This window comes from Danio rerio, chromosome 13, assembly GCF_052040795.2.
Source record: "Danio rerio strain M-AB ecotype USA chromosome 13, GRCz13ab, whole genome shotgun sequence".
NCBI lineage: Eukaryota > Metazoa > Chordata > Actinopteri > Cypriniformes > Danionidae > Danio > Danio rerio.
The window spans coordinates 42,347,328-42,373,834 of NC_141033.1; the positions used below are offsets into that span (position 1 = coordinate 42,347,328).

The 26,507-nt window shown below is 34.5% G+C and overlaps 1 protein-coding gene across 3 annotated transcripts in view; it reads right to left on the reverse strand.

Moving 5' to 3' along the window:
• The window catches only part of zgc:171482, a 175,993-nt gene that overhangs the window by 67,784 nt on the left and 81,702 nt on the right, over positions 1-26,507 (reverse strand). For 2 of the 3 annotated variants that reach the window (NM_001442163.1, NM_001442162.1), the window contains 1 exon segment: positions 14,506-14,665. In NM_001442163.1, the coding sequence (NP_001429092.1) occupies positions 14,506-14,665 (160 nt within the window). 3 annotated transcript variants of the gene reach the window in all.

The following is a 26,507-nucleotide window of genomic DNA, read 5'->3' on the forward strand; positions in this document are numbered from 1 at the left end:
ATATATCTATTGTGATTGTGATTTTCGAAAGTATTACATCGCTTTGTAAATTTTTATTATTACCATTTGTTGAGTTTCCCCACAAGCGAATTGGCTTGGGGGATTTTAATTGGCGTTTCATTGAACCGGAAATATTGTGTTGCGCAAAACACCAAAGAAGAAGAAGAAGAGTAAGAGCATGCATTTTTAAACTGCGAACCTGTAAATAACTTTAACCCACACAAATAGAAGACAGAGTAACTTATATTTAAGTTGAAAATGTGTACTGTTAGTGCTGTGCCTTCAGGATCAGGGTTGGGAAGCACAAGTTAAAGTATTTACTTACATGAACAAACTATGAAAACTACATATATTATATCCTTTGTTAATCTTTATTAACATTAATTATTGAAAATAAAGTCATGGATTGTTAGTTCATGTTAACCTAGTGCAATAATTAATGTTAAGTATGGATTTGGATAATGTTGAATTATGAGCAATAATGCTGTAGAAGTGTTGTTTATTAATACGTACAGAACTTCATGTTAGTAAAAACATTAAAAAGCCCCTATTAAGGGTTTTTGAAAATGACCATCCATGCAGTTTGTAACACAGCTCTAAGTGATTGAAAAGTGCATCACGTTTAAATCAATTGATTCTTTAACAAATTAGTCAACTCAGTCGGATAAATGATCGTGTTGGGTTCGGACCTTTAGCTTGAATGCATTCGGTACATCACCAAATATGAAGTGCTGGATAAAACGTAAACATGCCTTTCCCTTCAGACACTAGCGGAGAGCGGGGGATCACAGGACTGATCATGACACAAAGATGACAGTCTTTGACGGATGGAGGTTCGGCTGCGGGGAATAAAAGGTTAAAGTTAATTTTCACAACATAGCCAACCTAGTGCTGTGTTTGTTGCCTGTCATTTTTCCAATTTTTAATAAAATAGCCTATGCTGCAACCCGGCACTAGTTTGTCGTTTGTTATTAAAGGAAAGAGCAGCAGGGACTATTGTATGAGACTTTGTCAGACTTGTAATCACATATCTGTTATAGATCAGTGCTTATACTGTATCTGTGAGGTGAAAGTTTCATGGGCTATTTACATATTGCATCCAAAACCACGTTGAAAATGTGACATGTGCTTCTTCCTTTAACAATTTAAATGCGTTTCTGAACTTGCTAAGGCACACCCACAGCGCGGTCAATTTTTAAAATAGTTAAATTTTTGCCACTGTGTGCATTAATGGTAAATGTGTGTCCTTGTTATTACTTGGGGGGGGTGAGGCATTGCTTTATTGCATTCCTGCATTGGGCACTGTGCTACTTCATCACCGTGGTAGGCGTTTTTTCTCTGTCTCGTGGTGAACCAAATCGACCAATCACAACCGAGTCATCGGACCAATCAGCGCAGATCAGCCTCATGCAAAGGAGGGGTATTGGAACAAATGAATCGCTGAATGAATCATATGGGAGTCATTGGGATAATTCGATTAAAAAAAAATGCATATTATAAGACAATGAAAGTGTACTGCATGCATATCAGCCTGTTGTTGGAGACCCCCGAACCAAAATATGACCTTTTATAATGCAAAATAGGGGTTCTTTAATTACCACTCAGTAATGAAATTGTAATGTTAAGTGTGATCTTTAATTCAGTCTGTAATTTCTTTGTAAACATTTACCAATGAACGTGTTTACACATTATTTATGGTCAATTACTGAGTTTTACTCTATTTTCTGTGTTGTCATTTTTAGCAGTATTAAAAATGAAGGGGATACATTTAAAGACTTTTCATTCTTGATTTTTAGCATCCTGACTGTGTGCTGCTGAACTGTCAGCATGCTAAAAAATCCTGGTTGAGAAGCCTTTAAATCCTCTTTGAGAAGTTGTGTGTCTAAATTCATCCGCTTTAAACCGCCACCGCTACACCCATCAAAGCACTGCTTTTTGGAACAAATTCACAAGCATTCAACAATACATTTCTAGATAATAATGAGTGTTTTTAAGAAAAGAGTGTTCTGGTAAAAATAGTTCAGATTTTAAAAAGCATCTCCTGATCCTTTCATTTGTTTCTTTCTGTGATCCTCATTTTGAAAGCATAAATTCATGCTGTGTGAACATACTGTTAGCTTCTAATGAGGGTTTTAGTTTTAAATGTTTTTTTTCCCCTAATAATCTGTCAAAAAACTATATTCTGTTTGAACTAAGCTTTTCTACTTAGAACACTGACAAATTAAATACACTAGAATACCCAAAGAAATATCCAGATTACCTTAACAACAACATAGCAACACCCGAGAAATCACTGTGATTACTCTAGCAACCACTTGCAAAGACTTAAGCAACTTTCTTAAGCTGCAGTGACACTAGAGTTGAGCTTGCAAAATTCTGTCGTCGGCGCTGCAAAAAGGGGCAGGATAAACCGATCAGATAAATCCAAGCCTCCAATAAATTGCCCAGTTTTTCTTACCTCCCTTATATTCATTGTTGAAGAAACCCCCCTTCCACCGTCCACCTCATCTCCCCCTTTCCGCCATAACCAGGGGGAGCTCTAGAGACCTACCTGATCTCAGACCCCCTTCTATTCTACATGACCAGGCGGGAGCCCTGGGTTCAAGTATCTCTGAGCACAGGGTTCTCCCCTGGGACAGCATGCCAATCCTGCAATTAGTATCGAGCAACAGCTGTGAACTCTTGAAACTATAATTAAAAAGTCAAGCGCAATAACTTTCAATAATAATTGATATTATTTAACACAACGAACAACATGGATAGATTTAAGAGTATATTTAAGAAGAAAATAAAAGAGATTTCTGAAGAATTATGAGTCTCTGAAAATTCATATTTACAGTCACAGGAATAAATGATTAAATTAAATGATAAACTACCTTTGAACAGTTATTTTATAGTTCAATAACATTTCTCTATTTTACAATTTGTACTGTATTTTTGATTAAATAAGCCTTGGTGAGCAGAAGAAGCTTATTTTAAAATTAAAATGACTCCAAACTTTTTTACAGGAAGTGTACATGTCTCAAAATATTGCACAATTATAAAATATTGAGTCTGACATCAAATATAGCACAAATGCATTTAAAAAGTCTAATACTAAAATTGCTTTTACAAAGGTGAAAATACCTCTTGAAATCCTCGTAATATTGATCCCTAATAGAATAATTATTGGGCTAAAAAATAATTATTGGCCTTAATGGAATAATTATTGGGCTAGTCAATAGCTAGCCAACGTTCTTCAAAAAACCTTCTTTTTGGTTTAACAAAAGAAACAAAACAAGTTGTGAACAGGTGGATGTTTTTCTATATTAAATATGGGGAAATCATTTTGACAATGCTTAAAAAATTTTTATATATTCAATTGCTCAACATTAATAATCATGATGAAACATTGTTTCTCAAAATATTGTATAATCTGAAAAGATAATCTAAAAGACAGGACAAGTGCAATTATAGTCAAATGTTAAAATTGCTTTAGCACAGATAAAATGTATCCCTTGAAATCATCATTGGGAGTGATCCCTAATGGAATAATTTCTGGGTAAAAAATACCGGTAGCCAACATTCTTCAAAGTATCTTCTTTTGGTTCAACAAAAGAAAGAAACTAAAATAGAAACTGGAAACAGTTTGAAACAGTCTGAAACAGGAGCCAATTTTTATATTAAATTATTTTACTAATGGAAAATCATTTTGAGAATGATGCGTTCAAGACAGTAGAGAGTATTCACAAGAAAGTGTGGGGAGCAGAGAGAGGGGAAAGATCAGCATAAGACCTCGAGGCAGGAATCAAACTCGGGTTGTCATGAGTACCAAAGTGCATGTGTCGACGCACTAACCACTACACCAATGGCGCTGACATTAAACATTTTTTTTTATGTATTTAATTGCTCATTATAAAAGACCCTGATGAAACATTGTTTCTCAAAATATTGTATCATCTGACATAAAAGACAGCACAAATGCATTTAAAAAGTCAAATGCTAAAATTGCTTTTGCAAAGATGAACAATATCTCTTGAAATAATCATTGGGAGGTAAATTTTGATCCTTTATGAAATCATTTCTGGCAAAAAAAATATATTATTTGAAAGTCAATGGCTACTAGTAGCCAACATTCTTCAAAAAATCTTCTTTTTGGTTCAGCAAAAGAAAGAAACTAAAAGAGCTTTGCAACAGGTGGATATTTTTAATATTATATCATTTTGAGATTGCTAAAAAAAAATTATGTATCCAATTGCTCAACATCAATGATAATGATGATGAAATGTCTTTATAAAAATATTGTATAATCTGACATAAAAGACAACACAATTGCAATTACTGTAAAAAGTCAAGTGCTAAAATTGCTTTTGCAAACATAAAAAATGCCTCTTAAAATCATCATTGGGACCCAAATATTGATCCTTAATGGCCTTAATGGAATGCATAAACTCTGTCCCTGAAATCTGTGTCTGTATTTCTACAGAGCTGCGCATGATGTGCAAAGACAGATGCTGTTGATGAAGCCTGAAGCAAAAGATGGATTTGGAGGAGCCGGAGTGACATGAAGAGCAGAAAGAGACGGGGTCTGGGCAGGTAAAAAACACTATCTCAAGGGCAACTCCTTCACATCCGCTCCGTCTGTCAGCACAGATCTTCGTCTCGTGAGTTTTCCACAGCGAGTGGCACTCTGCATTTTCCTGAAGGTTACTTTTGACTCTGATCTCACCTGAAACCTCCCGTCTACCACTTATTCTTAGCATTTGTGGAAAAAGTCCTTTAATGTTGCTCTGCTGATACTTTATCTTCTTCAGAAATGATTAATGTTTTAGAAAAATGCAGAAGTGCAAGATCCCTGTTCTTAAGGCTTCCATAAATGGGACTAAATAAAATATTACTCATTCTTTAATGGATTTTTTTGTCCATTTCAGTGCACATTAGATCAAAAATCAGCATACCAAAAACAAAATAATACAAATTGTTGATGTGTTACTTTACTTGAAGTTTCTTCTAGAGGTAACTTGAAATTAGAACATTTAACTTTTGAGTGTTATGTTTTATAGACTCCACATTATTAGAACCCACTGTTGATAAACATGGATAGACATGTTTAACATCTAAATCTACTGTCAATTATAATGAGGAGACATGTTTAATGCCTGATCCCATTGTCAATTATAATAGACAGACATGTTTAACGTCTAATCCTTGTCAATTACAGTATGGACAGATATATATAAAAAAAACACAGCTTAAAGCTTGCACTTTTACAATATTGAACTGTAATTAGGGCGAGGCAGTGGCGCAGTAGGTAGTGCTGTCGCCTCACAGCAAGAAGGTTGCTGGGTCAAGCCTCAGCTCAGTTGGCGTTTCTGTGTGGAGTTTGCATGTTCTCCCTGCCTTCGTGTGGGTTTCCTCCGGGTGCTCCGGTTTCCCCCACAGTCTAAAGACATGCGGTACAGGTGAATTGGGTAGGCTAAATTGTCCGTAGTGTATGAGTGTGTGTGTGAATCTGTGTATGGATGTTTCCCAGAGATGGGTTGCGGCTGGAAGGGCATCCGCTGCGTAAAAACTTGCTGGATAAGTTGGCGGTTCATTCCGCTGTGGTGACCCCGGATTAATAAAGGGACTAAGCTGACAAGAATAAAACGAACTGTAATTAGTAAATGCAATCCTTCTTTTCTCTATACGTACAGTAAATGCAAACCAGGCTGCATTAATTTGATCAAAAATATGGTCAAATAGCAAATACTGTGAAATATTAGTGCAATTTGAAATCAGTTTTCTAGTTTCAAGTGTTTTAAAATGTGATTTATACATGTGATCATTCATAATACTTCTATATTTTGTAAACTGTACAGTTGTATATAGTTTGTATAGGATATAAATATTTTAATTATAAATATAATAGGCAATACAGACATAGTTAACATCTAAATCCAACGTCAGTTACACTGGACAGACGTGTTTGACGATTATCCCACCATTAATTATAATAGACAGACAAATAAAAAAAAAAATCCTGATTTAAAGCTTGCAATTCTACAGTATTGAACTGTGATTATTAAATGCAATCCTTCTTTTCTCTATACAATCAATAAATGTGAATAAAACCATTGCAAATGTTTACTTCTGTGTTTGAACCGGTTTTATGGTTCTCTTCAGCATAATGGACTTTTTTATGTTTATTACTGCCGTTTGATAGGAAAAAAAAAAATAAATCCGTTAATTAACAGGTTCTGTATTTTGTGATTCACACGTGTTTTCTGTATATTTACGTTTGTGAATTGCTCTATGAAAGTTTGATCTTGTTTTAAGAGTTTTAAGAGTGAATTTTATTGACATTTCAATTGTCTGGGACAAGATATTGTTTAAGAAATAATATACACTACCTGACAAAAGTCTTGTCGTTGATCCCAGTTGTAGGAGCAACAAATAATAACTTGACTTTTTATTTGAGAAAGTGGCAAATGGTGGAGATTTTACCAATGAATGATCAGTTGAACTGCATTCCAATCATAACTAATACTGCTAAAGTGCTATTGGAAGCTGCATGGACCCAAGTTTTTAACAAAAAATAAGTCAAGTTTGGTAAATGAAAAATCATGGTTTGGGGTTATATTCAGTATTGGGGTGTATAAGAGATCTGCAGAGTGGATGGCTACTTCAACAGTCTGAGGTATCAATACATTTGTGCTGCCCATTACATTACAAATCACAGGATGAATTCTTCAGCAGGATAGTGTTCCTTCTCATATACTCTTACACACCAAAGTTCCTAAAAGCAAAGAAGGTCAAGGTGCCCCAGGATTGGCCAGCCCAGTCACCAGACATGGACTTTATTAAGGATGTCTGGGGTAAGATGAAGAGGGAGGCATTGAAGATGAATCTAAAGAATCTTGATGAACTTCTGGGAGTCCTGCAAGAATGCTTTCTTCGTCATTCCAGATGACTTTATTAATAAGTTATTTGAGTCATTGCAGAGATGTATTATTTCTGTTAAGTGACAAGACTTTTGTCTAAGCAAAGTCAGACCTTATTGTTCTAATTAAATAATTAAAAATCAAGGCATGATCATATTTTATTTTGCTAAAACAAGCATAATCTAGAGGCCTTTGCCTTTCATTTAACCCACTTTATATACTAAATGATCAACTAGAAGCCAAGTTATTATTTGTTGTTCCTAAAACTTGGATAGACAACAAGACCTTTGTCATGTAGTGCATATAGAGAGCTAGTTTTGTAAAATAAGAGAAAATGTGCCAGCGGCTTATTACCATGTATTTGTGCTGTAATTTACAACACCAACCAAGACAATATATCACTTCAAACTATTAAAAATGTCAACAAAGTCACATTTTTGACGGAATGATCAAGGCCTCATAATGCTATTCAAAAGCCTAAATAAGCACAAAAAACATGAATCTGAAAATGAAAACTGTCATTGTACAGACATTCTTTTACAGCATGAAGAAAGTCCAATATCATGGAAAGGCTTTAAAAATAACAACAACAACAACAAAAACATGATCTGACAAAGTTATCCGCTGTGCAGTTTTCATTTGAGATTTATCTTTGACACAAAATTGTCCAGAATGAACGTGAACGAGAGTGAACGATGATGATCACATTCTCACTCTCACCTCTGAGTGCTTGCTATTATCCACTGCATTGTAAATGGAGGACCTGAAACATTAGAAGAATTAGTCTAGAGGGCTGTAGGAAACACTAGCTGGCTTGATTAAATTTCATAAAGGAAAATTATTTCAATAGTCATCGACGGGCTAAATTTAGAAACGTGTCTCTTGTTGGTTGGGATGCCTGCAGTAGGCATCTGTGATGTGGTTATGAACACTTTAAAGTGAAGTGTAATGTAATAAGGATAGAGAATGAAAAATGTGTCAAGATAAATTTGCCTTAAAGTGTAGGTTTAGTGTTTTAATATTACCACCCACACTGATGACTTTAAATATCAACACAGATCGGAGATCAAGTGATTAAAAGTGTTCATCACCAAACCAAACAGTTTTTATAAAATCTAATTAAATAGTGGATCGGTTAAGGGCAAAAAGGTTGATGGAAGGATAGAACTGATATCTAAAACAGTATGTTTGTATCTATTTATTTACTGTAAACATAGTTTGTGATTATACTTTTTGTAATCTTGTGCTCACCAGGCTGCATTGACTTGATCAAAAAGATGGTAAACAAGAAAATACTGTGAAATGTTTGTGCAATGTGAAAGTCAAGGTTCTTTAGTTTCATACATTTTAAAATGTAATTTTAACATGTGATCAATCAGGAACTATTCTAATTCTTTAAAACAAAATATTGTATATGGATACATTGTTTGTATTAGATGTAAATATTTAAATTATCAATATAAATAACATTCTCTCAAATGTTTGTGCACAGGACACATAAATAAATTGTTTAAATATACTATTTTATAACAACTGGTGGCTGTTCCATACACCAAGCTTAGAGAAAAAGCCAGGCTTATTTTGGTAAGTCAGGTTTATTAATGGCGGAGTCTGTTTCATAAATCAAATTTACGATGGTTCATTTACTCTGGCAACTTATGCTGGGAAACTAGCCTGGTCCAGGGCAGGTTAATTCTAAGGCTAAGTCTTAAGTTCAAGCTTAATCAAGGTAATGTAAACATTCACCTGCTGTAATTTGATGCCATTTTACTTCACTTAACCTCTTAATAATGATTAAAACTTAATAGTCACTTAACAGTATATATATATATATATATATATATATATATATATATATATATATATATATATATATATATATATATATATATATATATATATATATATATATATATATACATCAAACGTCTATTAAAAATAGAAAGAGATATACATTTAAATTTAAACAAGTTAGCGCAAATGAAACAAATACAAACTACAACTATTCAACCAAATTTTTATATTTTTTTCATGTTTCTGTTGATTTTTTTTTCATGTTTATTAAATTTTATTTATCACATGTGCACAAACACAATTTCAGTGTATTCTGACAAATATTTAAATTAACGTTACTAGGCCTAAATAATGGCCTATATTTTATAACATATTGCTACATATGTAGCCTATTGAGAAAATCTGCAATTTACTGTCAGCCTTTTCTATTGCTTTGTTGCAAGAGTTTTTGATCATGTTTACATTATTATATGCTTGAACTCTAAAAACAAACGTGTACAGCTCACTCGCTGTGAACATAGCTGTTTCATTTCAGAGATCTTTCAGATCTCGTAGTTGCCATGATAGCACACAATCGACATACTGTAATCGACATAATCACAACAGTAACGTGCATGAGCAGTTATTTAGATTATTTAAACTGAATTCTTTTTATTGATTAGTTAAATCAATTGATCTTCAACTTATGTGTGGATGTTTCCCAGAAATGGGTTGCGGCTGGAAGGGCATCTGCTGCGTAAAAACTTGCTGGATAAGTTGGTAGTTCATTCCGCTGTGGCGACCCCGGATTAATAAAGGGACTAAGCTGACAAGAAAATTAATGAATGACACACACACACACACACACGCACACACACACACACACACACACACACACACACACACACACACACACACACACACACACACACACACAGAGAGAGAGACAGGCATATGATTGTGAGCTTCTGCCACTGGCCTGAACTGTCCTCCATGTCTCTGGAGGCTGGACTGTGGATCACGGGCCACAATACAGTACTGGTGAACTAAACAAACTCAGGGGTAAAAATATGCAACATGATTGAGATGATTACAGACTGGGCTGAGACACAGGTGGAACTAAATAAACATTAACGAATGGCGGGAAAACAGAACAAAGGAATCACATGACAAATCATAAGCACATGGAATACAACACATGGGAATTACATGACAAACACCTGGAACACAACACGATCGTGACAGTGAGTGTTTTAATATCTTATTAAATTATTCTTGCTCTGCCTGAAAGAGATACGTTTTTTTGTATGTGAGCTACTGAATGACATTTTAGTAGACATCATCTGTAAATCATAGTAAAATTGTATGATTGCATGCAATTTTGTTCACAAACTTCACATTCTTTTACTTGGTTTGATTTCCCCTTTTGAATTTGAAATCTTCTGACATTTAGCAGCTTTACATCATGTCACCTAAGATTGTAAAATATAAATCAAAACACTTCAAACTGAAAGCATCTATTCGAGGCACGCTTGAAGCTCATAATCTACTGTACACACACTTTTCAATGCACAATGGCTGAATGTTGTGACATTGCTTGGCAACTATATAAGCCACCTACAGTTACGGCATGTTAAAATGGGTAGGTGTTTAGGTCGTTGGTGGGTGGTTGGATGGTTGGGTAGGTGGATGGTTAGTTACAGTAGTTTGGTAGGTGCATGGATGAATGGGTGGAATGACTTACGTGATCCTTTTATTTACTTTTAGGCATTTATAAGCACAGTGTAATTTTCCATTTAGTTTAAATGATGATGTTGACCTTGAGTCACAAATTCACAGCTGCCTCCAGCACTTTCCGTATGACCTTTTTCTCAGGCAGTTTTCTGCTTCGCTTCGAGAAAACAGAATAACTGTAAGAGCTTCTGTGAAAGACTGACTGTGTTTCTGCAGTGCACATGAATGTTGTGTGACAGTAACTGACATGTATTACCACTTCACCTCTTATACTGTTCATCTTTTCTGTCAGACTAACATTGTACTCTATACTTTACAATGCATTTACTAGTAGGGCTGGGCGATAAATGGAAAAGTAATCGAAATCGACATTTAGAACCTTTAATCGATCAAATTTTTCCAGGATGATTTTTTCAATTACTTTCCCTACGTGTCACGTGACCCCGCTCAAAGTCAACGATTTTGGTAAGATGTATTGGTCATATTTTATTCATTCATTATTTTTCCTTTGGCTTAGTCCCTTATTTATCTGGAGTAGCCACAGTGGAATGAACCGCCAACTATTCCGGCATATGTTTTACACAGCAGATGCTCTTCCAGCTGCAACCTAGTACTGGGAAACACCCATACACTCTCACATTCATACATCCACTCAAACACTATGGCCAATTTATTCCATCCAATTTACCTGTATTGCACTGTGGGGGAAACCGGATCACCTGCAGGAAACCCACATCAACATAGGGAGAACATGCAAACTCCACACAGAAATGCCAATTGGCCCAGCCAGGACTTGAACCAGCAACCTTCTTGCTATAAGGTGACAGTCCTAACCATTGGCCACAGTGCCCACTGGTCACACTTTATTTTTAGTTTAACTTTTCTTTATTAATGCATATTAGTCAGAGTGTTACGGTATCAAAAATAAATAATCAGAAGATTATTTCAATCTATCAGCAGAAAACAAAATGAGTTCACATTTACTTCATATAATCTGAATCAAACAGTACAATATATATTCTTGCATCAATAACAATATTCAGGGCAAAACACAAATAAAAATACACTCATCGGATTCTTTATTAGGTACACCTGTCCAACCTGTACAAATTTCGAATCAGCCAATCACATGGCAGCAACTCAATAGATTTAGGCATGTAGACATGGTCAAACGATCTACTGCAGTTCAAACCGAGCATCAGAATGATGACAGACTTTGAACGTGGCTTGCTTGTTGGTGCCAGATGAGCTGATCTGAGTATTTCAGAAAGTGCTGATCTACTGGGATTTTCATGCACAACGATCTCTAGGGTTTAGAGAGAATGGTCTGAAAAAGAGAAAACATCCAGTGTGCGGCAGTTCTGTGGGCGCAAATGCCTTGTTGATGACCACAGTGTACCCATCTTCTAATGGCTACTTCCAGCAGGATAACACGCCATGTCATATAGTGCGAATCATCTCAGATTGGTTTCTTGAACATGACAATGAGTTCACTGTACTCAAATGGCCTCCAGAGTCACCAGATCTCAATCCAATAGAGCACCTTTAGAAAGTGGTTGAACTGGAGATTTGCATCATGGATGTGCAGCCGACAAATCTGCAGCAACTGCATGATGCTATCATGTCAGTAAGGATTAACATCTCTGTGGAATATCTTGAGTATCTTGTTAAATCTATTAAGGCAGTTCTGAAGGCAAAAGGGGGTCCATCCCGGTACTAGTAAAGTGTGCCTAATAAAGTGGCCGGTGAGTGTATAAATGTTAATTTGAACAGTTTATTAATCATTTACATACTCATTCTGAATTCTCAGAAAAAATCTGCCTACTCTGTCTTAAATACAGATGGTTTGTAAATAATGCAATACTTAATTTAATAGTCATAAATGTATCATTAACAAAGTATGAAAACACAATAATTAAGCACATTATACATGTGCTTATAAGTCAGGAATGCACTGAAAAAATATTCAAAGATGATTTCTTGGATTTACTTTATTTATACATTAAGTGATTGCAAACCATTTATTTGGGCTGAATTTAAACAAATAAATGAAGTTGAACATTACTCAATTTAATTTGTTTGTTTATTTAAATTCAGCCCATATAAATAGTTTTCAAGAATTTTGAAGAAATTATCTTTTCAGTGCACAGCATTTATAACTGTAGTTATAAACTGTCTACCAATGTATTTAATATTTAATGTAGAGTTAATGCTTAACAAATGATGAATTAAGTATTTGCTAATGCTTAATAAGTGATTATAGTGTGCCGTTATTATAAAGTATAACCCATTACCCAGACACTTTTTATTCAAATCGATTTGCATTGCAATGACGGTCAATTTTCCCAGTTCTTGCTTTCTTGGGGATTTGAACCCACAACCTTTTCAATATTACCACCATGCTCTACTATTTGAGCTATACAAAGATGTTCATTTAAGAACAAATTCAAATCCTCCCTCCAGGATATTTACACCAGGCGGTGCATGAGGAAAGCCAAGAGCTCCAGCCACCCAAGCCATAGACTTTTCTCTCTGCTACCCTCAGGCAGACGGTTCCGCAGCATCCGGTCACGCACCAGCCAACTGAAGGAAAGCTTCTTCCATCAGGCTGATGAACACTTAACACACCCCACACACACTCTTCCATACTCCTCACTGCACACCATCAATATGTAGCATGCACTGCACTTTAACCAATCCATACTAGAAATAATACTGCCTACAACTATGTGTACACCTATTTATTGTAGATATCACTGTCAATTTTACATTGTCCTGTTTTTTTGGGGGGGAGAATGCTGTTTTGTACTGTCATTGTATTCTCACTGTCTGTATGTATTTTGCACTCTGGAGCCAGCACCTAAGCTTTTCACTCATCATAGCACACGTGCTGCTGATGATGTGACCATAAAAGTGATTTGATTAGATTTTTTAATTGATAACAAAAAACAAAGATCAGATTTATATCCAAAAAGATTAAGAAACACACTGTGATATTAAAAACCCATTGTTTACAATAAGACATCAGCTTATTAGGAAGGTTTCCCATTGAAAACAGAAGACTTGATTCACCTTTGCCAGTACAGGAATAGCTTTAGTGTTTACCGCTAATGAGTCGTGATATTTAGATTCAGCGCAGTGACGCATGAGATATTCTAGATCATTCTCATCTTATGACACACAGACCTTCTTATCCTGCTCTTGCACATGTAGCTAGTCAGCGGTACTCGGCAGTGCAGTCTTCTGTTTCTCGCTGTCTTTGTGTCTGTGTTTCCCCGTAGTGTTCTAGGACGCTTGTGTAAAGCTTCATTAGCGCTGCACACACATCAGGGCTGGCGGGCAGAAACAAAGCCTGCCTGACAGAACTGAACTTTAGCTGGAGTTTCTTGCTTTGGGCCGTGCATGAACCACTCGCTGTTCCTGCATCCCTGATGTACACCTCTGGGTATCTGATTCACTAATGTGTTTCTCTTGTCGGTAATTGTGAAAAAAAAAAAGGTTATGCTATGTGTTATGAAGTCATATCTAAAAGTGTTCTGGGCTTTGATGCTGATTGGAGATGTAGATGTTGGACTGAAGAAGCTAATGTTCATTTACAATGAGAAAGGGCAGATGGTTGTTGCAGAGAGATTTCAGCTGCTGTCTGGGCTTTCACTGCCTTTTAATTTTGTACAGTAATTAAGTTAACTCAATTTGTTAAATTAATTAGATTTAATCGATTCGTGTTTGGACAACATGAAGATATTGTGTGCAACCCAGCAGTTTTTTACAGTGAATCTGAAAATTTGTGTGAGGGTAAAAATCACTTATGAGTAAACTGAAGTGAACCCAGCATTATTGCTAGTATTAATTATTAGCATTATTATTAGCACTGACAACCGCAAAACCTGCTATCATAGCTCTTTGCAGAAACAGATGTATTTTTTGAGACTTTTTTCAGATGTTTTCGTAGATGGATGGAATGCAATAAATTTGGTACACAAACAAAAAGTAACTTGCTCTATTAATGCATATATTGATATATATATACAGTACAGTCAGGACTGTATATGCAGTACCTTATTGCTTATACCTAAAGAATAAATGTGTTTCTTACCTGTAGGTGTGGGCAGACTTGGTGTCTCTCCGAGCACCAGGCGAACTCTTTTCGCATGTGTTTTGCCCTGGTAATGCGACTGAGCCACAATGGCAGATGTGAAGAACATATTACAGAGCGTACAGCATTTGTTTCTGTCCACCTCATTCTCTGCACTGTCCTGAAAACAAACACAGAAATACAGGACACATATAATAAGCATAGATTCATTCGAGCTGGAAAACGTGCTAAAGCTGTAATTACAAAAAATATAAAATATGTTACAAAAAAGAATTAGTTTTTAGGTATTAATAGTGCTTCTACATTCTAAACATTCAGTCTGCAGAGGTAAGATCCATGCATCCATACATCCATCCATTTTTATTTCACTCATCTATCAATAAATTCATCCAGTTTAATTCATCCATCCATCCATTCATCCATCCATTTAAATTAATTAATCCATCCATCCATCCATCCATCCATTTTAATTAATCCATCCATCCATCCATCCATTCATTTTAATTCATTCATTAATCATCCATCCATCAATTTAATTCATTCATCAAACCATCCATTTATTTTGATTCAATCATTCATCCATACATATTTAAATTCATTCATCCACATATCCATCCATCCATCCATCTTCAATCAATTTTAATTCATCCATTCATTCATCATCCATTCATTTTAATTCATCCATTCATTCATCATCCATTCATTTTAATTCATCCATCATCCTTCCATCCATCCATCCATCTATTTTAATTTTTGATCCATCCTACCACCTATTTTAATTATTTTATTCATTCATCCATCCATCCATCCATCCAACTATCCATCCATCCATCCATCCATCCATCCATTTTAGTTAATTAATCCATCCAACTATCAATCCATCCATCCTTCCACCCATTTTAATTAATTATTTAATTAATGAATTCATCCATCCATTTATCTATCCATTTTAATTCATCCATTCACCCATCCATCCATTTTAATTCATTCAGCAAACAATCCATCCATTTTAATTCATTCATTAATTTATCCATCCATTCATCAATTTTAATTCATTCATCCATCTATCCGTCCATCCATCCATTTTAATTCATTCATTCATCCATCCATCCATTCATTTTAATTAATTTATTAATTATTCATCCATCCATCAATTTAAATTTATTCATTTATCCATCCATCCATCCATGCATTTATCCAGTCATTCATTCATTCATTTGAATTTATTAATTTATCTAGTCAATACTTTTAATTCGTCAATTCATTCATTTTAACTTAATCATTCATCTATGCATTCATTTACTTGTTAATGAATCGTTAAAAATTTTAATATGATTCTTACTCTAATGTTATTTGTTATTCCTCAAATTTAATTTACATTCTAATAAGTTTAAATTAATTCTTTGGGAGATAGATTGTGGAAAAAAATAGAATCCAAAGTTTTATTTTTATTTTTTTTTTCTAGTCCAAAAATCAAACAATTATTAAATCAAAAAGCATTGTTTTTTTTTTTTTTGTTTTTTTTTACAATCTTTTAGAAATATTAAGTTAAAATAAAGTGAGTTTTTACCTAATGTAATCTAAATTATCTGTCATTGAATACTAAAAATATTCTTAATAGGTCATTTTAAACTGAAACAATTTTGCTAATCATAATGGCAGACTATTTAGCATGTTTGAAAGAAAACTCACTTAATATTTACCAATTTCATCTGAAAACAAAACTATATTTTTCACTTGTCTAAAAAGGACAAGATGATTTAGATTTAGACAAGAATGATTTAGGAGTTTTTAAATACATTTGGACAAGATACCAACAATTTCTAAGTAACAAAAACATTTTTTTGCAGTACAAGCAGACAATATGTTTATAATCCATAATCTTAGATGGACAGCAAGAAAACAAACAAATGAAATATTCATCCAGTGTTCTCTGGACATCAGCAACCGATCAGACGGATTCCAGAATCCAGCAGCCAGGAGATATTTTGAATATTCATGAGTGAGTGAAGACAAACACACACACACACACACACACACACACACACACACACACACACACACACACACACACACACACACACACACACACACACACACACACACACAGAGAGAGAGACAGGATTGTGAGCTTCTGCCACTGGCCTGAACTGTCCTCCATGTCTCTGGAGGCTGGACTGTGGATCACGGGGCCACTATCAATTCTAGTACAGACGGGGCCCTTGGCGGTTCTCCCAGCCCCCCTGCTCTGAGTCAGGTCCTGATCCGGTCCAGCAGGAACGAGGTCAGCTTTAAGTAAATCAGGCGAAAGAGAAGCCAAGAACTGTCCTCGTTTACTGACCTGACTTTCGAAGCAACAGTGCAGCTTATCATGTCTTATAAACACAGCAGAGCCGGTTACTGGAATGAGCACAACTAACACTGTCAAATTAGGCTCTCAGACAAGGCTGTGTAAAGACCAGACTGCATGGGTACTAGAGTAGATTTTAGTAGAATAAGTAGAATAAACGGAAAATATCAAATAAAATTATATATATATATATATATATATATATATATATATATATATATATATATATATATATATATATATATATATATATATATATATATATATATATATATAGTTGAAGTCAGAATTATTCGCCCCCTTGAATTATTAGACCGCTTGTTTATTTATTCCCCAATTTCTGTTTAACAGAGAGCAGATTTTTTCAACACATTTCTAGACATAATAGTTTTGATAACTCATTTATAATAATGGATTCATTTTACCTTTACCATCATTACTGTAAATAATATTTTACTAGATATTATTCAAGACACTTCTAGAAAGCTTAAAGTGACATTTAAAGGCTTAACTAGGTTAATTAGGTTAACTAGGCAGGTTAGGGTAATTAGGCAAGTTATTGTATAACGATGGTTTGTTCTGTAAAAAAAAAAATAATAATTTTGTCCAAAAAATGGTGTTTAAAAATTAAAAGCTGCTTTTATTCTAGCTGAAATAAAACAAATAAGACTTTCTCCAGAAGAAAAAATTGTATCAGACATGCTGTGGAAATTTCCTTGCTCTGTTAAACATCATTTGGGAAATATTTAAAAAAGAAGAAAAAAAATTGAAGGGGGCTAATAATTCTGACTTCAACTGTATATATAAACATCAAACACATTACATAGACTACCTAAAATAAAAAAATAGATAAATCTGTCAAGTAAGTGGCAGTTCTCTCCGCTGTGATAAAACTGGGAAAAGCTGAAGGAAAATTAATGAATGAAAAAAAATCTTCTTCAATGTTTTTTTCCTACTATGGAACGCTTACAGTTTCTCAGTGTTGTTCAAAGTATTGTTGCAATAAAGTGCAGGACACGCGTGACTCGATTTGTTGATATTTTCAGACCAGCACAATTGTAAATTTTATGTTTTGCGCTATGTTGTTTAAATAGCACTTTGTCCACTTTGTGGACTCATGGGCATGCTGGTCTAAAAAGGGAGGTGTGGTAAGGCGCAATAAACTAAATATAAACTGCGCCGTTGACCAACTAAAAGCTGGTCTAAAGTCAGTGTTGCAGAGTTTTTGTCTTTTAAAGAGTGTGTTAGTTATGCAGCTATGCAAGTCCAAAACGCTTACACATTGCTTTCACAGGAGCAATACACAAATATCTTTAAATATGAAAAAGGGATTTAAACGTTACAAAAATATAAAAACCACTACCTCCATGCCTTCTTCACCTCGGAGGGAGATTTGTTTTCAGATTATTCATGACAATTTGCATTAGTATAATGTCATTACTATTAGCAGTGTTATTTATTATATGTATATTTATATTAGTTTTAATAAAAAACAGTTTTTTTGACCACACTTCATTATTATTGTTAATTTATTCATTTGCTGTAAATTAGAACTGCATTTAGCAATAGTTTTGAAACAAATCATGTGCTTAACAAACTAAATTAAATATTTAGGTTGTCTTCAGTGAAGTGAGTTTCCAACGTTTAATTATCTACGAAAGTAAAAGGCTAAAGTAAAGAGTAAAAGAAAAGAAAAGAGATTTTAAAGTGGCCAATTGGAGGAGGCTTGTTCTTTATCCTCATGCTGCAGATGCTCTTAACTGTTTTCTCGATAGTGAAGCGCTTTTCCACTTACAAAGTCTGACATGTAAATGGACCATAGAACTCACTCTTATAGGGAAGATGAGATGAGACTATTATTTAATGCATATTATGCTCAAAACACACCCATAACGCATTAAGATAATAATTATTTAATGCATATTATGCTCAAAACACACCCATAACGCATTAAGATAATAAGCACAACCATGTTACACCATGTGCTGGGGTGCAGAGCGTATTTTTCCATCCTTAAAATAGCGTGAATTTAAGTGAATTTGGACACACCCTTAATGCTTTAGCGCAGTGTGATTTAGACTTTGCACCAAGATCATTAGAAAAGAGCCCATAAAGGTTTGCAACCTTGGGTGAACTATCATTTTAACTAACTACATAAATGAGTGAAAACAGTCTTAAACCTATGTAACACTCAAATAAACAGACAAATAAATAAATAAATGAATGAATGAATAAACAAACAAACAAACAAACAAACAAACAAACAAACAAACAAATAAATACAAAAATAAATGAATACAAGAAAACAAAAATTTCTTAATTTGTGTGAATGACACTTTTAGTAGATTTAAGATTTCTTTATAAAGATGTATTTTAGAGGATGTCGTTTTTCTTTTTTTTTTGCCCCCTCAAAAAATTTTTTAATTTCTTTAAACAACGTATTCCCTCACAATATAATATGAAACACAATATTTGTGCATTACTTGAGATGTGGTGAAAATGGTAATCTCATGTTTGCATCCTCTGTTCGAAAAACCTAATTTTGAAAAATCCACAAAGCCTTTATTGAATAAACAGTCATACTGTAGGTAATAAATATCTCTTTAGGCCCTTCATAGATGCTTCTATATATAGCTGAAGAAATCTCAAGAGGCTCCGCTCTTGCAGGATGAAATCAATAACTGTCGCACATAATTACAATCACAATCTCAGTGAAGAGAGCAGAAGAAATCTTCAAAAGTGACGGAGTGATTCCTGTCACAGCGCTGAAAATGCTGGTCTGTGTGTCAGATGCTTCTAGACTGATATCAGAGGAAATGAGGAGTGGAAAAACCTGAGGGAGTATGGAAGGGGCTAATATATTGGGTTCAGGCAGTATAATTTCAATCAAGAATCAGTTACTGTTAGGGGTGTAACAGATCACAGTTGATCCGTGATTCGTACTGATCACAACCCAAGATTTGGAACACACATGGCCTGTGGATTAATATATATTTTTTTTGTACTGGTAGATTATTCCTCAATTTGTAACGATCACAGAGAGATCACCTCTTACGTCATTCAAATCACATGAAAGCATTTGGGCTTCATTATAAAATATAATGATCGCGGAAGAAATTGTGGTGGGTTATTCGGGATGTGGTGGGTTTCTTAGGTTATTAAAGGTGTTTTCTGTCTGTACTTGTTTACCAGCATTAATGCATTCAGTGTAAGCTTCATGATTAATCATTAAAAGATCGGGATCTCAACACCCACTCAGCTTAAATTATAAATGATGGTGATTTGTATATGTTTTTACGAAACGTCTCCTTTAGTGCTTCACAAATGAAAATGAAAAGTGAGGAGGAAAAAAAAAATACTTGTCATCCAGTTTGGAACCAAATGATAAATAATGAAAGATTTGTTCATTTTTTGAGTGAACTATTCCTACTCATTCTGCATATAGCATCTGCACAATCTGAATCAGGCGCGTAAAAATAAAACTGCCATGTTTTCATTCCAGAATAAACCAAAAAAAAAAAAAAAAGGCTCAAGCATAATATCCTCAGTCTTCAGCCAGGTTTGTATCTCCACATTCTGCTCAACCATCACTGCTGACATTTCTGCACCTAAATAGAGGTGCAAAGCAACACTCAGCAGGGACGCTTCATCAGCAAAAAGTCTGTAAAACAGCAGTCATGGAAAATCTGAGCTGCAAGGTGTGATGCTGAGAGTCTTTCTCTCTCTCGCTTCTCAGCATCTCGCCTCTTTCTGTCAAATGAATATCCAGACAGCTCTCTCTGTCGCGCTCCCTCGGGGTCGCCGTCTCGTTGACTTTCAGTGGCCGTGATGAAATCTTTATTGGTATTGACAGCTCTGTTCCTCTTCACCTTGTTCACTGAGTTTGAAAGCCCGGACGGAGCCCATGACAGCATGTTGAAGCTGCGGATGCCTGACCACCACTGCAGGTCAGCCAAAATTATATACAGAAATAAAAATAAAATATGTATAGAGCGCGTCACAATTTTTAAAACAATTTTTTTTTTTAGAAAATCTATTTTTAGAGGTGCTGTTAACTTGACATTTTTTCCAGATGTCAGTAACTGCTGAAGTATTTCAAAGATACAAATAAAACAAAACTCATTAGATTAAAAGTGAAGTTATATATAATAAATCTTACGACACAGGGAAAAAGCTATAGAACACATGAAGAAAGTGAGGGCTAAAAAGGCATGGAAAGACCAGACAGCCGCTGAAATATCTCAGAAGTGAGAAAAAGCCCTAAATTAATAATAATAATGTTATTAATAATAATATAAATTAATATTAGATGCTTTAGTCTCAACGCCTACATTATGAAGATGAGCAAGGTGCACAGAGGACAGAAGTACATCCTGGGACATATTTCACGGCCTCCAGAAATGTCCATGAGACTACGTTTTCAGATTGAGCCTGTTGAATTCAGAATTTCTAGCCCCTCTGAATTATAGACACTTCTATACAGCTTGACATTTAAAGTGACATTTAAAGGCTTAAATATTTTAATTAGGTTAACTAGGCAGGTTAGGGTAATTAGGCAAGTTAATGTATAAGGATGGTTTGTTCTGTAAACTATCAAAAAAAAAAAAATATATATATATATATATATATATATATATATATATATATATATATATATATATATATATAGCTTAAAGGGGCTAATAATTTTGACCTTAAAATGTTTTTTTTTTTTATTAAAAACTGCTTGATTCTATCCAAAATAAAACAAACATCATTTGGGAAATATTTATAAAAGAAAAAAAATCTAAGGGGGTATGATAGTTCTGATTTCAACTGTATTTGCACAAATTTGACTTTGTCATAGTAAAACTATTTGATTTAAGCTGTGTATTATGTCCACTTGCCTCCTTATTCATTTAACTTATTTGTGTGTTGTGACTTTGCTTAATGAGTATGGGGAAATGTGTTGGGGTTTCATAGTGTTGTATAGCAATTCGTTTTTTTTCGCATGAATTTTAATTTTCTCTGTAGCCACACAAAACTAATTATTTCTCTGCCACAAATTTTAAATAATGTGTAAAAAACAAGCAAAATACAGCAATATACATACACTTTTTATTCAACAAAAAAATGTTTTTATTTTTATTTTTTTTTATATTCTCATGTATCTAAAACTATACATTAGTCTGTCCTGGCTGAAGGTAATAAAATATTATATAAATGGAGAGTTAATCTCATATCAAAGCAATGTTATTGTAAAGAATGATAATTAAACCATATTAATAAAAATAACTGCAAGCAAAACATGTAAAAAAAACATTCTATGTGTAATAATGAAAGGATGATCATGCACACACGGTTAACATTAGATCCATTAATAATCTGTTCAAAGAATGGTTAAAGCAAAAGTGGCAACCACTGCTGCTTACAAAAAAATCTTAAAAGCTGTTGAAAGCATCAGGACTGTGGGTACACGAGCACAGCTTTTTTCCAGTTATATTCATAGATAACCGATCGCACCAGTTGCGTTTTCAGGCCCAGTTGCTTCACGCAAGGAAATGGAAAACGTTCTCGTCAGTGGGTGCCTGATCATCATGTCATTCAGTATTCACCTGCTTGCTATTGCTTGTGCGAACAACTATCAGTCGTGTTGCTTCCCGATTTTAAGATCACATTTGCATGCTGACAAACAAACAAGCTAAATTCTTATTTTTATTGACGAGCCAGCACTGGAAACTTAAAAAAAAAAAAAAATTTAACCAGCCAAAGCAGCTAGTAGGAGTGCCTGTAGAACCTGCCACAGTTGAAATCTACCTGCCATTTGCAGGCTGGCTGGTGTTAATTTCAAACCCTGGTAATATCATATGATTACAAGTATTTCAGTTTAAAAGTATGACTTTTTTTAGAGAATATATCTGTACCTTTAATTTGATCACTCTGTTGGTATTTTAAGCATTACTTTTTTAATAAATTGAATAAGATTTATACAGTTTTTTAATACAGTACATTGAACATGATTTATACTGTATTTATGGACAGACAAAAAAAATCAGACTACAGTATATTTGTACTTTCTTTTTTCCTCTGGCAAATATCCTTAGCATGTTTATCCAAAAAAAAAAGGTTTGTTTTATTGTTTTGTATTTATTCCGTCATTTGCCATCAGTTTTATTCACGATTAAATCTTCTGAGCAATGCTATCCATATTAATTGCACAGCTCTATAATGCCTTAATGTCTCATTAGTTTTTATTTTCTATAAAACGAGTTTAGAAGAAACGTTTGAGACTGTAAACTCTGAAAATAAACAACTGAGATCTGGAGTTCGCTGAGCTCTGTAAGAACAACAGATGTTCCTCTGGGTCCTGTCCTACAATATCATTATATAAACCCAAGCCTCTCTCAGTCACACTGAACAATACTTCGAATGATTTACTGTTGATGTATCAGACCTTGCAATGTCAAACACAGGCACAGCTGAGCTTGACTTTCACATTCATTACAAAAAAATTTGCATTTCAAGGTGAGGCCAGCCATATACAAGTGATTTCCTTCTCTTTTTTGAGCACTCGTTTCCAAAACAACAACAACAACACTATACTATCTCAGCAAAAATACAGTTAGGCCTTGTTTACACTAAAACGTTTTAGTTTTAAAACATGATTGGGGCTTTTTCTCAATATAACGTGCACAAATTTCAGTCTTGCATCCTTTACTTCTAAGTTCAGACAAACTCCCAAAGACACGTCGGGTAAATCTTCAAGAAGAAACAGTGTACTTTATAACGTCAAACATTCGTCATTCATGCGTTGTTTCACTATCTTAACAATAAAATGAAAACATGAAATAAGGAACTGCCTATTTTCATTTTAATATTAACAACTTAACATTCACCAGAAAAGCCAAGGCATAGTGTAGCTACATATTTATATGACCGTAATATTTGCTGTATGCATATTTATAACAAAACGGAGCCTAACATAACTGCCTCCTTTCCTTTTCTTTGAAAAATACGAAACATACCCTCTCTTTTGCTGAATATCAGTTTTAAAAATCAATAATGGTCATTATAAAAGTATAACGTACAATAGGTTTATACAATAAAGGAAATAAAGGAAAGCAATCAATCAAATGTGCAGAATCAGTGTAGCCTAAATTATTACTTATCTTTGCGCTCAGCCAAAACATGTTACCTCAGAACAAGTTAATGATTCAAAAGACCAAAGAGTTGTTAGATAGAGACAAGATGAATTAAATATCACATTTAACAACTATAGTGAGATGAGATCCAGCGGTATATCCTTGATGAACTGTCTTACATGCACTGCTCTCACCTGGGGAGGTGTGCTCAAAGCACACACTGACTACATGAAGCTCAGACCTCCACATATGGTGCAGCGCATACCAGAGTGTGTGTGTGCTAACGTTATGAGCATTTTCAGCGGTGTAGTGTGGACAGAGAATTGTTCAGAAACGCTGGGTGAAACGCCAGTGTGGACGTGGATCATTTTCATTCGAAAACGCTGTTTTAAAACCTAAACGTATTAGTGTAAACGGGACCTTATTCTCTATGCTTAGGGAACAGGGTGGCATAGTTTAAGTAACAGATGTTCATCAGCCAAACCTAATCAAGAATTCACCAGCCCCATAAACATAGTGAAGTTTTATAAATAGTATATAGAATAAACATAATGTAGTGAATTTCCATTGCAAATATTGCTAGTTATCATCAAAGTAACGTATTGTATGCAGCATAATTGGTATTGCTTATATTATGTTTGTCATTGCAAGGTCTGATTTCAGATCTCAGAAAAATATATGGGTATTGATAAAACCAAAAGAAGTAACTTTAAAGTCCCTGTAAAATTGAAATAAAGTTATTTTTTAAGATATGTTAGTATTTTAGTATCAGTATTTTAGTCTTAAGGATATTTAGAATCGAGCGTGCTCCAAAACAGTACCAACATTTACATTTAGAAGATATAAACATCTAAAGTTTGCAGATTGTCTCTTCTGTCTAAATGGATCGAATTTTTTTTTTTTTTTACTTAAACTTATACTTCGGTTTCTCATTAAATCTTCTGACCAATCAAATGCCCTCTAGTATTCAACATGTCCGGCCTGATCTCACGAGGAAATGTAACTGTTTTTCGTTTTGTCAGCTTAAGGGTTTATTCGTATGAATTCGTATGAGTTTGTTTGTACAAAAATGTACGATTTTAAAAAGGAGCAGTGGCACCAAACCTCACCCCTAAACCCAACCATCATTGGGGGATGAGCAAATCGTACTAAATTGTACAAATGAGATCATACGAATTCATACAAATCAGCCACTAAATCAAAAAGTTACGAATTTTCGCGAGATTGTGTTGGACTTGTCTCGCCCCCTTCGAGATACTTTTCATTTGATGTGCTTGAGCTCATCCGCTCTCACTGGCAGAGCTGTGATAAAAACAAAACACTATTGACCGTATTTTTTTTTTTTTTTTTAAGGTAGGTACTACTCAATGTCCTTGTGTGAGGCAACAGTGCTAACCACTGGGCCACCGTGCCACCCATCTAGGAAAGGAGGATGAATAGGGGTGGAATGAGGAATTCTTCAAAACAAAGAGTGGCTTAGGAATCACCTGATTGATGAATCATGAATAGAATAATGCGAGACCGCCCTCAAGTAATCGTAAGCACATGATCCTTTCGAAATAAGTTTATATATAAACTTCACTTAGACTGCATGTCACTGAGAAAATGAAGGATGTCTACTGTATAAGGACTGAAATCACCAAACAGCTTTAAACAATCACTAAATGAAATGAATGAAGAAGGGAAAGAATGGCCAGATGAAGGAATGGACAAACAAAGAATAGAGGGATGGACCAAACGAAGGAAGGAAGGACTGAACCTATAAAGTAAGGACCAAAAGAATGAAGGAAAGATTCAAGGAAGGACTGAACACACTAAGGAATAAAGGAAGGAAGGAATGAACAAATGAATAAATTAACAAAGAACCAAATGAAGGAAGGAACAAAATAATGAAGCAATAAATGAGTGAATGAATGAAGAGAGGAACGAGGAAGGAATAAACAAATGAATGCATGAACGAACAAAAAACTAATGAATAAAGGAAAGACAAAACAAACAAACAATGAAAGGAAGGAATAAATGAACAAATATAGAAAGGTCACTAAATGCACTACAGAATGTTACGTTTACACATCCCTGCAACCTTTCACTGCTTAATACTCACTACTCTTGAGTACTTTGGAAAATGCTACTTTTTACTTATACTTTGAGTGATATTTAAAGCGGATACTTTTACTCGAACTACATTTTTGGGCAAGCAATGTTACTTTTACTTGAGTATAAATTTTCAGTACTCTTTCCACCACTGGTTGTGTCAGGAACACAATTTAATTAAAAAAAATATGAGACAGGCAGCATCTTGCTTCAAACTAGACCGATACAGTTGTTAAAACCTTATTTTTTGTCTCTTTTCGAACAATGTTTGTATCAAGACGCTCTGCTGATTGGCTTCTGCAGGCTGTTGACTTGTCCATTCGGAATTTCCAAAAGATAGGGGTTTCATTTGACTGCACATTTCATGTCATCTTGCTCACATGGCTGATAATTGAATATTAATCAGACATATAGCCACCAGCCAATCACTGCATTGA